Genomic DNA, 16,031 nt, shown 5'->3' on the forward strand with positions numbered 1-16,031 from the left:
GCAACATAAAAATAATCCATATGACTTCAGTGGTTTAATCCAGGTCTTCAGAAAAGATATGATAGATGTGGGTGAGAAACATATGAACTTTTTACTCTAAATCTCCACTTTCATTTCTGAAAGTCACATGTGGTGCCTGTTTAGTTTCACTTTCACATCTGAAAGTGGAAGTGGAGATTTAGAGTAAAAAAGGACATAGATATTGATCTGTTTTTCACCCTCACCTATCATTTCGCTTCTGAAGACATGGATTTAAACACTGGAGTCATACAGATTACTTTATGTTGCCTTTCTTTGATTTCTGGAGCTTTAAATGTCTGGTCAACATTCACTTGCATTGTAAGGACCTGCAGAGCTGAAATATTCTTCTAAAAATCTTTGTTTGTGTTTAGCAAAAGAAAGAAAGTAATTCACATCTGGGATGGAATTAGGGTGAGTAAATGATGAGAGAATTTTCATTTTTGTGTGAACCATCCCTTTAAGAACTTTTTTGCAATAAATTCTCCTCCCTGCCCAGTAGGTGGCACTCTGCACAAAGAACGCGAATAGACAAAAACAAAAGAAGAATGTGAAAGTGGAGATTTAAAGTAAAAAAGGACATAAATATTTATCTGTTTCTCACCCACAACTATCATATTGCTTCTGAAGATATGGATTTAACCACTGGAGTTTTATGGATTACTTTTATGCTGCCTTTATGTTATTTTTGAGCTTCAAAGTTCTGGCCATCATTCACTTGCATTATGCAGACCTACAGAGCTGAAAAATTAATCTTGAAATTTACATTTGTGTTCAGCAGAAGAAAGAAACTCGTACACATCTGGGATGGCATGAGGGTGAGTAAATGATGAGAGAATTTCATTTTTGGGTGAACTATACCTTTAAGTTAACAACTGCATATTTTACAGTGTATTAAATAAAGAAAACATTATACCAGACTTTTTATGTAGACGAGAATCTCTCATCACTTTTACTTTGATGCACACATAAACACTGTACCATTGAGGTCCAAAAGTTAACAGTTGAGCAGAGCCTCTCTGTGAACTTTGAGGGGGGACAATGAGGCAGAGGCATCACGAGGCTGCCATATTCTAATGAGCAAGCTATAAAATATGTGTCTGTCACCTGTGCAGAGGCGAAGTGGGCTAATTTTGGCCTGCGCTAATTGCCACGGTAACGAGCTGCACGTGTGGATGGTTGCGAGGAGGATGGCAGCATGGCATGAGGGAGGATACAGTCCTCCTAGCACCAGAGAGGTGTGAAAGAACGAACTTGTCCAACAGCATGCAGCCTGCTGGAGACCAGCCCTGAGTGGGGAACAGCCGGCTGGTTCAGTGCTATGCATAGAACAGAAGCTTGTGTGTGCTGATGGCTGATTTTTAATCAGGTTACATTGTAGTTGTTACTGTATTATGAAGTGTATTAACAAATAAATATCTATAAATCTTTTGTGCTGCTATTTGCTTTGTTGTAGCTCTGAAGACAATCATTTGATAACGGATTTTTATTGAAGTTACATTGTTGTTACCATGTATTAAAGTATAATAATAAAAAAATGTGTCTACACTCCCATCTGAATAAAAAATAGTATAATTAATTTTATGATATGCATGAAAAGGGTATTCATGCATATCACAACATGAATTATACTGATTTGGGGGTTTCTTTATGGGTGTTAAAAAACTCAATCTTCAATGTAATTCAAAAGCTGGCCAAGATATTTAACATAAAATAAATGCAATTATAACTTTACAATAAGGTTCCATTTTTTAACATTAGTTAACATGAACTAACAACAAACAATCCGTTTACAGCATTTTCAGTAACACTTTACAATAAGGTTCCTTTTTTTAACATTAGTTAATGCATTAGGTATCATGAACTAACAATGAACAATATTTTTTTTTTTTTTTTTTTTTTTTTTTACAGCTTGTACTAATCTTTGTTTATAAAAATACAGTTGCTTAATGTTAGTTCATTGTGCATTAATTTTTTGATTAGGATGTTTTGAAATGAACATCAACCAAGGTTAATAAATGCTTAATAAGTATTGATCATTGTTAGTTAATGTTAACTAATGTTGTTGACTAATGTTAACAAATGGAATCTTATTGTAAAGTGTTACCACATTTATTAATATTAGTTAATGTTAATTTCAACATATTGAATGCATTTTTAAAATGCAAAGTTGCAGGGGCGTAGATTCCGGAGGAATGGGTGGGACGTACAATTGTTTTTTTATTAACTAGCAGTAACAAAGATAAATAAATGCTGTAAATATATACTGTTCATTGTTAATTCATGACACCCAATGCTGCTATTATATACTAAATCACGCTGTGTTGAATTTAAGATTTACCTCATTACATCATATTGAAACATTTGTGAAAAGAGCTATTTCTGTTACATTTTTTTTTTTTCTCCAAGAGATTTACATATGCATCAGTCACAATTTACCATTTATATTACGAATATTAAAAAAAATCCTTCGTGGTCAGTCAAGTATACACCCTGAAAGCTTGGGGGCACCTTGTCCCTTTCTCGCCGCTCTGGCGCGCGAGCTCCTCTCTCTGCGAGCATGTGTGTGCGCGCGCGCGTGTGCTCTGCTGTTGCTGCCCTTTGATCCCTGCATTAGTGTTAGTTAGGGGCTCGGAGACACACACTTACAGAGAGCAGCCATAGTCAAGACACGGCAACAACAACAACAGCACCTCCTCCTCTACTCTTCCCAACAATACACTTAACCGAGGACAGCCAGGTGCACAAGTCCCTGCCAGCAGGATCCCTCGCGAAATTTCAATGGGAAAAGACCTTTTTTCTTCTTATCCCTAAACAAGAAGGAGAATGTGATAAAAGGGGGAAAATGCCAAGGAGGAAACAGGAGCAACCCAAGCGCCTGCCTTCACGTAAGTCGTTTTCTCGCTCGCCGCGATTTTAGCGCTTCTCCGTGTGTTTTGCGCAGTAGTTTTGGATTAAAGAGGTGAAACAGACAAAGGCACGGCGTAGGTTATTTTTCCTTTTTTAGGTCTGTGCTAGGCAGCCATGTTGACGACGAGGGGGCTAGCGGAGCGAGTGCACTAGCGGTGGCTTTAATTGCAGAGAATCGATAAAGGTCCCGTTCCGCCTAAAGGTTGCGGCCAGTAAAGCTCGCGTTATCGCCGCTTATTTGGCGCTTATGGCAGCGCGTGTTTTCTTTATATGTATCCGCGCGAGCGAGGCTGAGTCGCGCGGTAGGGAAAGGGGAGGATCTGGCCGCAATAAAATGAAGGGTCAGTCGGATCAGACTGCGAGCCAGACTCAGCCTTCCATCCGTGCCCCTGCCTTTACTTAGCTCTAGCGCTATCTAGCACTAGTCCGCAACTTACAGATTCGCCCGAAAACACATTCGTCCAACTTTCCCCTTCCGCGGTTGTGTGTGTGTGTGTGTGTGTACTCTGTGTGTGACGCTCAGTGCGCGACTTTTTCTTTCGTTTTTCGAAGCGGGATTTTTTTATGCTGAGGTATTTTCTTCCACCCCTCCCAGTTCGGTGGGTGTTCATGTCTGCAGGCTGCCTGTGTCAAAGCCATGGTCGGTCACCTGAAGTTCAGGGTTTTTTTCCTTCCTCATGCAGCCATTCATTGCAGACAGTCTGCGATCAATAGCGCGCAGAGGCGAAACGCGTTTTTCTCTCGCTTCGAATTGTTGTGCGACGGATATCTTACAGCCTCTGCTGCAGTGCTCTGGTTGCGGTTAGAATGACTAATTACGATATTTGTTCATCTGACCCTGTGTAGTTGGATGGTAAGATTGTGCTTTTATCAGCTCCGTTATAAAGGAATGCAGTTGCTTGTACCGGACGCTAGAGGGGACATGAGGTAGAGTGTGGAAAACATCGATCAAATGTGACACGCTGCATGTTTAGTACTGTATGCACGAGCAAATCGTTCGTAGTGCATCTTTTTAATTGGGTTACCGTTTACAACAGCAAAACGGCGTCTGTTGGGACTGTTTTGAAAGTGGTGGATTTTTTATTTTCCCTTCTTGAGAGTTTGCCGGCGTCTGGAATTGGGAATAGAAAAATACATGAACTTTCTACATGTTTTAGCTGCATTGACTAAAGGTAGAAAGCTGTTGTGTTGGTTAATGCGTTTTGCTGATTGATATGAAATTAGAATGCATTAAATATCTATGGATTTATTGCATTACATTCAATAGTGAAACTATGTCTTAATAGTAGGTTAACGCAGGATCCTCAGTTATATAAGACTGTTAAGAAACTAATGAACAGTTTTCTTGAAATATGAATAACTTCTTTTATGATCTCTTAGTCTTTGATGTTTGAAGGAATAGTCCGGGTTAAGCTCAATCGACAGCATTTGTGGCATAAAGCTGATTACCACTAAAAAAAAGAAAAAAAAAGAGCTAAAATCTGGGTTCCAGTGAGGCACTTAAAATGGAAGTGAATGGGGGCCAATTCGTAAACGTTAAAGTACTCACTGCTTCAAAAGTAAAGCCAGAAAACCTAAACAATATGCACGTAAACATGATTTTAGTGTGATAAAATCGCTTACTGACCCTTTCTGTGTAAAGTTATAGCCAATTTTACAACTCTGTTGCCATGGCAATGTAATGTCAACAAACCCAATAATGACGATTTAAACAACTTTACAGCTCAAATACACAAGCTTTAAGAGAATAATTAATGTAAGTGCTTTTATAAAAGTATAAGCTTCACATTTCTGCCTTTAAATCTCCAAAAATTGGCCCCACTTCCATTGTAAGTGCCTCACTGTAAGTTCAATTTTGCTTTTTATTTATTTTTTTACAGAAAAAGAGGAATGAGTCAAAATTCATTTTTGTGGTAATCAACATTATGCTACAAATGCTGTCAATTTGTGCTTAAATTGTATTAAAACCAGAATATTCTTTTTTACTACATAATATCTTAAAATCCACAAAATCTGTTATATATGCCCCAGTGCTGATCAATGCTAAAAAATTACTCACTCAGCGAAAGCTCATCCAAAGTTTTGGTGGCGCACTGGTGTCCCATACTGAGCCAGTGAGGAGTGATGTAACTTTTCAGTTGTACTTTCTATTTGTATTCATCATGCTTTAACACCTGTGAGCAGCAAGCCAGATGACAAGAACCATACTTGATCTAAAATGTATCTCGTCTGCATTTGATTACTTTATACTGCCTTAGTTAAAAAAATGCCCAAGTTAAGGGCTGTGCAAATGAAACATGTGTGCTGAAACTATTTGTTTACTTTGCATCTGGCATTCCTTTCATTTCTGAACATTTCTATGTAAAGGCAATGACATTTTCTTGTGCAAGTTTGTCTTTCACTTCCCTTTCTTAAGAATACATAGCTGAGTATTTACGCCATGATTGTGCATGGGTCAAGACTTGTAAGAGGGCATTAAGGCCTTAATACTGTCAGATGATCTTCTTGATGGTTAAATATGACCTTTGGCTTTAGTGCCACTATGAAATCCACTGGGATTACAAAACTTTGCTCCTTATAACACTAATGCACACTCCTATTTCCAGAATTCATACATTTTGTTCGAACTGCAGGTCACAGTTCACCAAACTTGTTGTAAATTAATCCAGAGAAGGGAGCCTAGGTTAAAATGTTTCTTCCTTGTAAAGCTGTTTTCGCAGGATTTCCACTCAGAGGTGTAGCGGTCGGCTCCCCCCCCCCTCTACTGTTCTTTGTCTTTTTTGAAGGCCACCATTTTGTGGAAGTACATAGCCCTATCATTCTTTCACCCTGACCTTTGCCATCAGTTAAAATATCTCCCAATGTGAGCCAGCCATTTCCCATTATATACACATGATCTTTAAGTTTATTTGCATTTGCAAATGGAGGAATTGGAGCATTGCATGGATTTTGCCTCTCCATTACAGACCCATGGCGGAGTGTGTGTGACTGGGTGACTCTCCACCTTGCTGTAATGGTGGGTCACTGGCTCCTTTCCACTCATCTATGATTATAATGACCTTGGCTGGGCCAGGGCTTGAAAACATTGGATTAAGGGGAAAGGAAAATGAGGAGAGGTTTCCATTTTGCTCTTGGCATCCGATTTGTAGGGAAAATCTGCCAAGAATATCTCCCCCCATCCCCCCACCCCTCTCCTACTCCTCCTCCACTTCTTTCTCCCCCCTGCCCGACCAACTTGATCAGGCTCTCTCACCGGTGCCTGCCCATTTGAGCTCGAGCGAATAATGTTACACAGGCTTTCCTCTCAGAAATGAATTAAAGGGCAGGGGAAGGGTGGTGGATGCTCTTCTGAGCAAGTGCTTACACAGAAAGTGGCCTCAGCCAGGCATACTGAACCAGAACATTTAGATTAATTTGGCTAGCTGGCTTCTCTGGCTTTCATCACAGGTGTAGTGTAGCAGTGAATGCTCTGTCAAAGGCACTGTGGTGACATAATTAAAAAGAAAATTTCTTTAGAATGCCTGGATGACTGTGATGGACCAGGCTCATCAAGTGGAAGATTCATGTGTATGGATGTATAATGTGTTATTAAAGACTAATGTGCATATTTAAAATGACTGGCCACTAAGAAGCCTGGATTTGCCTGTGATAGTAAGTTTTTGAGTTCTTTTTTATTGACCAAAGATATTGAAGACAACATCTCCATCTATCCTTCAAAGCCCTCAGTTAAAGGTAAAAGTAAAATTGTGTAATTTCTGCATCATAGTGTCACCATACAAAATTGCAGATATAAACTGTGTTTAAAACAGTTTGAAAACACTATTATTAACAGTATAATTTCTGGTGGTTCAGAAATAACACACTTGATTTTTAAAGGTCCACACTAGGGCTGCACGATGTATAAAAGTTATGTAAAAATTGCAAATGTACATATGGCAGGGGCTTGTGATAATAGTATGATTTTAATACAGTAATGTTTTAGGCGACGCAGATAGCAGAGAATAGATTGGTAGCACAATTGTCACTTGGTGTGTGCGCGTGCAGTATGCATAGGCGCTGACTCAAATAATGGAGCGTGTCACAGTTTGTGCATATGTTGTTGTAACCAGCGCTGTCCTGTGCTTTCACTCAGCATTGTGTGTGTACAGATAATAATGATACCAGACGCCAGTACACAAACTCAAACTTGGCTTGTTTATTAGCCTCTGTGGTCTGTGTGAATAAATCAAAGGATGGGTTTCAATTAATGGATTGTCCCGTGAGTTCAGCATGGACTGACAACAAGCATGTTAAAACAAAGCAGAAAGCTATCGGCAAGTGCTTCTGGATATCTTTTTTCAAAACAAAGTCCGACATTGAATTAACTAATTTTAAAATTAATACGAACATGAATTACTGTGTAAAAAAATTAATTAAAAATATTTTACAACACAGATTATTTTAGGATATCCCACAATATTGTGAAATTAACTTTATATATTTAAAAAAAAAATACAAATAATTAAAAATGAATTTTAATATCTGCTACATAGCTAATGGTAAAACATATATAATATATTATACGTAGTCTGTATGCAATTTGGAACAAAAGACAACTATGTTTGTGATCTCTGGGATAAATGGTCCTTTTTTATTACAATACAGTTCAGTTTATTTGGCCAGTGGGGGTTCTGATGTTCCGCACTCTGCTGACGTCATCATAGGATTATCGCATTGCATATCGCATTTTCCAACAACTTACCGGATATTGCATTTTTCCTCCATGTGTAGTTCACTCAGTAATTTTTTTAATGTCATCATGGTCTTAAACTAACACCTAGGGGCATGGATGCAGCCACATTCAAACACAATATATTTCAGGTACTGATGCCATTGTAGAAATTCACTATTCACTAATATAAGCCATTAATAATTCGATTTAAGAGTGAAAGTGTCCAATAACAAAGTGGTTATGGAGATTAAGCAAGTAGCATTCAACTGGTCATGTAATCCTAACATGGCAGCCACCGTGTGGGGACCATTTCAATGTAGAATAGGCCTGTCGCGTTTATTACATAATCGCTCGTTATTTGGTCTAAATAACTGCTATTATTGTGCACTTCAAATTCCAATCACATTTTACAGTTCAAATAATAGAATTTAAGTGAATTTGCCATGAACAGTGCATTTGTGAGTCTCATTTCCAAGTGTTATTGCCACTCCATATGCACTTTGACTGATGCCCACTGCGGACCGCACTCAGAGCAGCTCCTGAAGAGAAAAAAACTTTTCTGAAGTGCTCTGATGCACGTGCTGAGTTTCGCGCCAAACTCCTGCAAAAATATAAACAGAGATTTTGACAGTGAACACAAAGCGCTCCGGTTTCAGTTTAAATTAACGATCGTGTAATGGCAGATGTTCATGGTCTTTGTGGATTCAAACACGCAGTGCTAATGACATGCAGTGACACAGAGGAGGAGATGTCCGCTTACTCTGTTACTGTGAATATAGAATGAAGAAACTTATTTTCAACAGAATCTTAAGGTCTTTCTTAATTAGAAAAATGTAGGGGCTCATGGGTTTAATCAGAAACCCTTAAATAACGTGAAAGTGAATAAGGACAGAAATGTATTTTACTGTTGCATAATATAATACAATATAATTTAACAGCTATTCAGGTTGGCAACAAAACAACAGTATAAATATAAAATGGATCAAGACAAAAGTTAATAAAAAAGAGAGACATATTTTTAAGTATTTATAAATATTTTGATATTTAAAGGGGTCATGAAATGCTCTTTTTTAATAGTTTTATTATCTTCCCTGAGGTCCACTGTCAATGTTAGTAAAGGTTTTTTTGCATTAAAACTGAATTAGTTTTTTAGTAATAAATTATAATTTCCACCCTATTTTTGGCCCTCTGTCTGAAAGCTCAGTTTTGGCTTAAGTGCCTCCTTAAAACTTCAACGTAAACACCTACTGTTCTGATTGGCTAACATCGTGCAGTCCCTTGAATAGAGCCATTTTTGAAACTCAATTGGAAAGAATGAACCAGCTCAACAACATTATAAAATGACATGTTATTTACACATATCGCACGTCCAACACATTGCATCCCTAGCACAATAGTTAACACTCACACCCTGTCTACACCAGACACGAGAGTTGCATTGCGTCAAAAGCAATAGAACCCATTATAATCAATGATGCTATCTACGATGGAAGTATTTGTTCGGCGACAGTAAACAGATGTCCCATTCGCGTTGGTGCTACTACTGCCGGTTTAGAAAGTTTATGTTAATGCGCCCAGTGTAGACAGCCTTAAGCTGTTGTGTCACGTCAACGGACGCGCCTGGTGTAAAGAGGACCATAAACAATCACACTGTCATGACATATGAAATATTCATGAATGAAACTTTTTACCCATGGTTTTTGTGATCGCGTCCAAGTGTTTAAACTGCCCCATCCTTCATTAACAGTTCCTTTGTAAAGCTTGAATCATATTATGACTGGTATGAAATGAGCTGAACATACAATCTACTCTAAAATACGCTGAAGAGACATCCACATCCAGTTTCCAGTATTATTCTTTCATGTTTTCTTACACCAACAACTAAAAATAGCGCATGACGCATTTGTGCTCAGCTGAATGACAGAGAGCTTCTCTTCAGAGTTGTAACTTGACACTGCTTCTTTTAAAAGTGGCCGAAATATGTATCAAGCAGTCAAAGACGTCTCTCTTTGCACGTTTATGTAGAAAAATATTTAAATCCAGACAGGCACATGAATGTGTCCTGTGTAAGCCCACTTAGGATGAATCTCCCATGACAGGCCCCATCTCTCTCCACTTCAACTGTGTGACTGACTGAGCACCAGTGGGCGGGGCCAAGGGTGCAATGACGGAAAAATAGGTGTTGCATATGCAGATGTATTTGGTCCTTGTGACGTCAAATGTTCCACAAATTCCAAACGAACTTGGTTTAAATAAATGCTCTTTTTCTATTAAGGAGGACGTTTTCAGTTCTGAAACTTACAGTAGGCTATGTTTCTATAGTAGAATGACCTCTTATATGTCAAAAGATCAAGGAAAATTTTATTCCTCATGTCATGACCCCTTTAAAATATTATTTTAAAGGAAATTGTATATCCCTATTTTATATGATTGCAAGATAAATATGAATAAATGACTTTTTAAGATGTATATGAAGCACACATGATGACAATTCGTATGACAATTTATCATCATATTTGCATGAAAGTCCTAAAACAGACAAATAATGTTCGTAATCACAATTGTTTGGTTTACAATTCATCTTCAGCCAAATTTCATAATTGTGACATCCCTAATGTAGAATAAAACAGCTTTTATTAGGTTACTGATGTGACTCGAGTCTTGATTTTATACATACGTTTAAAAATTACTATTCTTTTAGGCACAAATTACTGAGTGCACCTTTAAATAAACATTCTCACTTGGTAATATCTTTCTCGGTTACTGCGGGACACACCTTTATTGGCCTGCTATATGAGGTACTACATACTTTTGAATGAAAAAAAAAAAAAACTCCAAACACAATCTTTCCCCCACCCAAGTCTCAATCAGAGCCTGCGTGGAGTAAAAGTGCCTGAGCTGGGTAACGATTTTCCGCATGTTGACAAGTCACAACATGGAGATCTACAGCTTGGAGAGCAGCCCTTTGGCTAGTGGCGGCCCAGCACTGAGTAATAACCATCTCATAACAGCCATTCTGTTGGCAGCGGTTCATAAGGAACAGCTCACTGGTTCAGCTGGGTGGGGTGCTGCTGGAGAACTCCAGGCACTGTCTTGTGTTGTTGTACCACACAAGTGCATCCATCCCCACCAGGACAGACCTTTAACAGGCGTCTAACACTAGGCCACACTGCACGACAGATCAAACAGACAGGTCCGACACAGGCCTGAGCTGCATCGCTATGCCAAACAGTGATGTGATTTATGAGTCAGTACTCTGTGCCTGTCTTAAGAGGATATGAGGCTTACTAGGCAGAATCTAAGAGCAGTCTGTTTAGCTGACGGGAATGGGAAGAGGCAAGCCCTTGTAAATTTTTTAAATTGTTTTTGAATTGTCAAATTGTCATATCTTAGGCAAAGATTTAAGGCAAGAGGGTGGTTATAACAAAGTCTAACCAGAGAGGGGGTGCGAGTTTCCTTCAAACCAAGCAAAAGCAACAGGCCAGTTTTAAAGTAAAATGTAGCGGACTTTTTGTTTTCATTTCTCCACCTTGAAATGGACTCCAGGCCACCTTTATTGAATCCATTGCAATCAGCTTTAATAGATTGTCCTAATCAGTTCTGTTACCATTAAGGCTACTTAATATTTTATTTATTTTCTTGTTGTGATTGGGAAGGCTGATTTCAAACCAACAAAGTAGCACAAAAATGGCAAGTCTCAATCAGTTCAAATGTTGAACTAGACAGTGTTTTACTCACTGAGTTGCTCATAATTATTGGATGATCATAATCTTAGTAGCCTAATTACACAATAACAATAATTATGGTAATTACTATCATTGTCATTATTAACATCAAGAGATACTGGAATGGTAATGTAGTTTCAAAATGAACTGGTCATATGTATACGTTTGTCAGGATTTTGTTGAGCTTATAATGCTTAGGTTAAATGTTATAAGTGCTCATAATGCCTAGGTTCATATAGCCTATAAAATCGAAATAAGTGCTCATAATGCCTAGGTTCATATAGCCTATAAAATCGAAATGAAGTCAAATTCCATTTTCCTCTATTCCCAAGATGAGTCATAATTTCCTAAATTTAGGGAATTCTCGTAGCACAGTGATTCCCAACCATGGGCATGCGTACTTGGAAAGATTTTTCTTTGTTTAAATAAAATATTACATTTTTTAGGGTTGTTAATAAATAATTGCAACTAATGTCTTTGGAAATGTATTTTTTGGCAGTTCCTTTTGAAGGTAAGACAGCAAAACAAGGAATATGAAAAAGTTGTGTCTGTTTGTGTGGAAGAATTTGGAGAGGAATACATGAATGTAGCCAATATAAAGACACCGGACAGAGGTTGATTTTTGCAACTCTTTACTCAATGGACCCTTTTCAAAGACTGTGATGATGTTTCTGCCTTTTTTTATTTTATTATTTAGTGTAAATTTAAAACCCTATATATCTGATGTTATATTACCCTGGCATTAATAATAATAATTTTAAAAATAACTAGTCACAAGTGCTAGTCAACTAGTCAAATACAGCTGCTGAGGGAGTGGCAGTAAGGCCAGAAAAATGCTTTATGCAAGTAAACGTGGGCAGATGCAAGTGCTTGGTCAACGCATTGCCAACACGCTTGGTTGCAGTTGAAGATGCAAAGCGTGCGTTCTTGCTTTACTGTGGCGGTAACAAACATCAGTAGCCTGCTCAAGGGGTGATGAAATTATTTCAAACGTCTGTGCAATAAACTGAATGTGTTATTATTTAGGTAAGTTGCTATAAATACAGGTATATTGACTTTTAATTACCTGCTCAGCAATATTCTCCTCACACTGTTGCTCTGCCATTACAGTAGTTGACTTGAAAGAGAAAACTCACCAGAAAAGCAGACAGTTCACACTAATGTCTATATCGCCACTTGCGGCAACGTTGAGAATGCAGCGTGTACTTGCGTTGTGCTATGAATTGCTGACACATTTTGGAACGCAACAGCACACATAATTGAGCTTGTGAAAATGGAAGCAAATGCGTTCATGTATTTGCGTGGAGTATGTGTCGTCCTTACATTTGTCACCTTTCTCTTTTCTGACTGCCGTTATTCACCAGTCTCTCTCTTTCTCGCTTTATTTTTTTTGGAAAGTCATGGAAACGTAAAAGTGAATTTTTTTCTTGTGTTGTTGGATCAAATGGGAAGTTTCTCCCATTCTGCGCTATAGAAGTTTACCCCACTATAGTTTACTTTCACATTCCAAACCTGGAAATGTATAAAGGGTCCATTTAGGATAATGCTAAATTATTTCCAGTATAATATGAGTTCGAATGAATCAATTTCAGGTTTGGTGTCAATAAAGGGATACTTGAGCCTAATGGATGGGGCTGTGGGTGTAAATAAGACTAAAAAGGTTGGCGAACACTGTCCTAGCAAGGCTAACTTCACCTCCATGTCTCTAAGACAGATTGCACTGTCCAGCGCACAGAGCATAAGCATGTTAATGAGTTTAACTAGCAGACTAGCAGCTGTGCTCTAAGTGTTTTTCTGGAGACGGGGCTGTGTTATAGCTGAGAAGATTAAAAGTGCCAGGAAGGAAACAGACACAGAGTAGTGGCACCCTGAGGTATTGACAGCCTCCAACAGAAGCACTATATCATCCGCAATATTAAAGGTGTTTGGCCGCTTTACAAAGGCGAGAAATTATATTCATGATGTGAAGTCATCTCTGTGAAAGCTATTGTCACTATGTCTGATGCTGATTTACGAGGCTTAAAACGTAGGTGAGTGCCTAAGACTACTCAGCCCCTTGTGTAAAAAATGTCCTTCGCATTTGCAGATGACTTCACAGTATGTTTGATTACTCCTGACCTTGATGCAGAGCTCCAGTATTCATGTTTAGTTGTTACAACGAGGACAGTAGCTGTTTTAGGGAGTCTACACCTGTCTGGGAAGCCAAGCCTATTTGAGTGAATAGTTCTATAGGCACGAGACATACTCTATGCAAGTAGGTGAACGCAGACGATTCTAGCTATGCTTGCTCCATTTTAGGGCTGCGCAATTAATCGCAATAACAATAAAATTGTGATATGAGCAATTGTACAATTTCTAAACTTCAGCAAGCTACAATTGTATTTATTTGGCATACACTCACGGAGCACTTTATTAGGAACACTATGGTCCTAATAAAGTGCCAGATGTGGTCTTCTACTTTGTAGCCCATCCGCCTCAAGGTTCGACATGTTGTGCATTCTGAGATGCCATTCTGCTCACTTAAATTGTACAGAGTGATTATCTGAGTTACCATAGCCTTTCTCTCAGCTTGAACCAGTCTGGCCATTCTCCGTTGACCTATCTCATTAACATGGCGCTTCCATCCGCAGAACTGCCACTCACTGGATGTTTTTTGTTTTTGGCACCATTCTGAGTAAACTCTAGAGACTGTTGTGCATGAAAATCCCAGCAAATCAGCAGTTACAGAAATACTCAAACCAGCCCTTCTGGCACCAGCAATCATGCCATGTTCAAAATCACTGAGATCACATTTTTCCCCATTCTGATGATTGATGTAAACATTAACTGAAGCTCCTGACCTGTATATGCATGATTTTATGCATTGCACTGCTGCCAAACAATTGACTGATTAGATAATTGCACGAATAAGTACAGTTGAAGGCAGAAGTTTACATACACCTTAGCCAAATACATTTAAACTCAGTTTTTCACAATTCCTGACATTTAATCATAGAAAACATTCCTTGTTTTAGGTCAGTTAGGATCACTACTTTATTTTAAGATTGTGAAATATCAGAATAATAATAGAGAGAATGATTTATTTCAGCTTTTATTTCTTTCATCACATACCCAGTGGGTCAGAAGTTTACATACACTTTGTTAGTATTTGGTAGTATTGCCTTTAAATTGCTTAACTTGGGTCTAACGTTCTGGGTAGCCTTCCACAAGCTTCTCACAATAAGTTGCTGGAATTTTGGCCCATTCCTCCAGACAGAGCTGGTGTAAATGAGACAGGTTTGTAGGCCTCCTTGCTCGCACATGCTTTTTCAGTTCTGCCCACAAATTTTCTATCAGATTGAGGTCAGGGCTTTGTGATGGCCACTCCAATACCTTGACTTTGTTGGGCTTAAGCCATTTTGTCACAACTGTAGAGGTATGCTTTGAAGACCCATTTGAGACCGAATTTTAACTTAATGGTTGATGTCTTGAGATGTTGCTTCAATATATCCACATAATTTTCCTTCCTCATGATGCCATCTATTTTTTGAAGTGCACCAGTCCCTCCTGCAGCAAAGCACCCCCACAATATGATGCTGCCACCCCCATGCTTCCCGGTTGGGATGGTGTTCTTCAGCTTGCAAGCCTCACCTTTTTTCCTCCAGACATAACGATGGTCATTTTGTCCAAACAGTTCAATTCTTGTTTCATCAGACCAGAGGACATTTAGCCAATGGTTTTGGAGCAGTGGCTTCTTCCTTGCTGAGCAGCCTTTCAGGTTATGTCAATATAAAGGACTCGTTTTACTGTGGTTATAGATACTTGTCTATCTGTTTCCTCTAGCATCTTCACAAGGTCCTTTGCTGTTGTTCTGGGATTGATTTGCACTTTCCGCACCAAACTACGTTCATCTTTAGGAGACAGAATGTGTCTCCTTCCTGAGCAGTATGATGGCTGCATGGTCCCATGGTGTTTATACTTGCGTACTATTGTTTGTACAGATGAACGTGGTACCTTCAGGCATTTGGAAATGCTCACAAGGATGAACCAGATTGTTAATGTTTTTTCTTGGCTGATTTCTTTTGATTTTCCAATGATGTCAAGCAAAGAAGCACTGAGTTTGAAGGTAGGCCTTAAAATACATCCACAGGTACACCTCCAATTCAGTACACCTCCTATCAGAACTTAATTGGCTAATTACCTAAAGGCTTGACATAATTTTCTGGAATTTTCCAAGCTGCTTAAAGGCACAGTTAAATTAGTATATGTAAACTTCTGACACATAATTGTGATATAGTCAATTAAAAGTTAAACAATTTGTCTGTAAACAATTGTTGTAAAAATTACTCATGTCACGCACAAAGTAGATGTCCTAAACGACTTGCCAAAACTATAGTTTACTAATATTAAATCTGTGGAGTGGTTAAAAAATGAGTGTATGTAAACTTCTGACTTCAACTGTGTGTGTGTGTGTGTGTGTATATATTTTAACGATTTCAACCTAAGTGTATGTAAAATTCTGACTTCAACTGTAGGTGTACAGGTGTTCCTAATAAAATGTTAAGTGAGTGTATATATTATTATTCTATTCTAACTGGTGCATATGTTTTGCACACTGACAAGATCTTGGTAATTACAATTCAGCATGCAAAAAAGGTATCAGTGAGAGAACAAAACAAAAACAGAGA

General features: G+C 38.4%; 1 protein-coding gene across 6 annotated transcripts in view; it reads left to right on the forward strand.

Moving 5' to 3' along the window:
• The first annotated feature begins 2,306 nt into the window (after positions 1 to 2,306).
• The window catches only part of LOC127443875 (zinc finger protein 827-like), a 121,932-nt gene continuing 108,207 nt past the window's right edge, over positions 2,307 to 16,031 (forward strand). For 2 of the 6 annotated variants that reach the window (XR_007897714.1, XM_051702877.1), the window contains exon 1: positions 2,307 to 2,906. Coding sequence is in view for 5 of the 6 variants with exons in the window: in XM_051702877.1 (XP_051558837.1) it covers positions 2,864 to 2,906 (43 nt within the window). In the remaining variant the exon portion in view is untranslated. The remainder of the gene's footprint in view (positions 2,907 to 16,031) is intronic. The other 4 variants (XM_051702872.1, XM_051702873.1, XM_051702875.1 and 1 more) reach the window with 3 other exon arrangements.

The sequence above is a fragment of the Myxocyprinus asiaticus genome, chromosome 7, assembly GCF_019703515.2.
Source record: "Myxocyprinus asiaticus isolate MX2 ecotype Aquarium Trade chromosome 7, UBuf_Myxa_2, whole genome shotgun sequence".
Taxonomy (NCBI): domain Eukaryota; kingdom Metazoa; phylum Chordata; class Actinopteri; order Cypriniformes; family Catostomidae; genus Myxocyprinus; species Myxocyprinus asiaticus.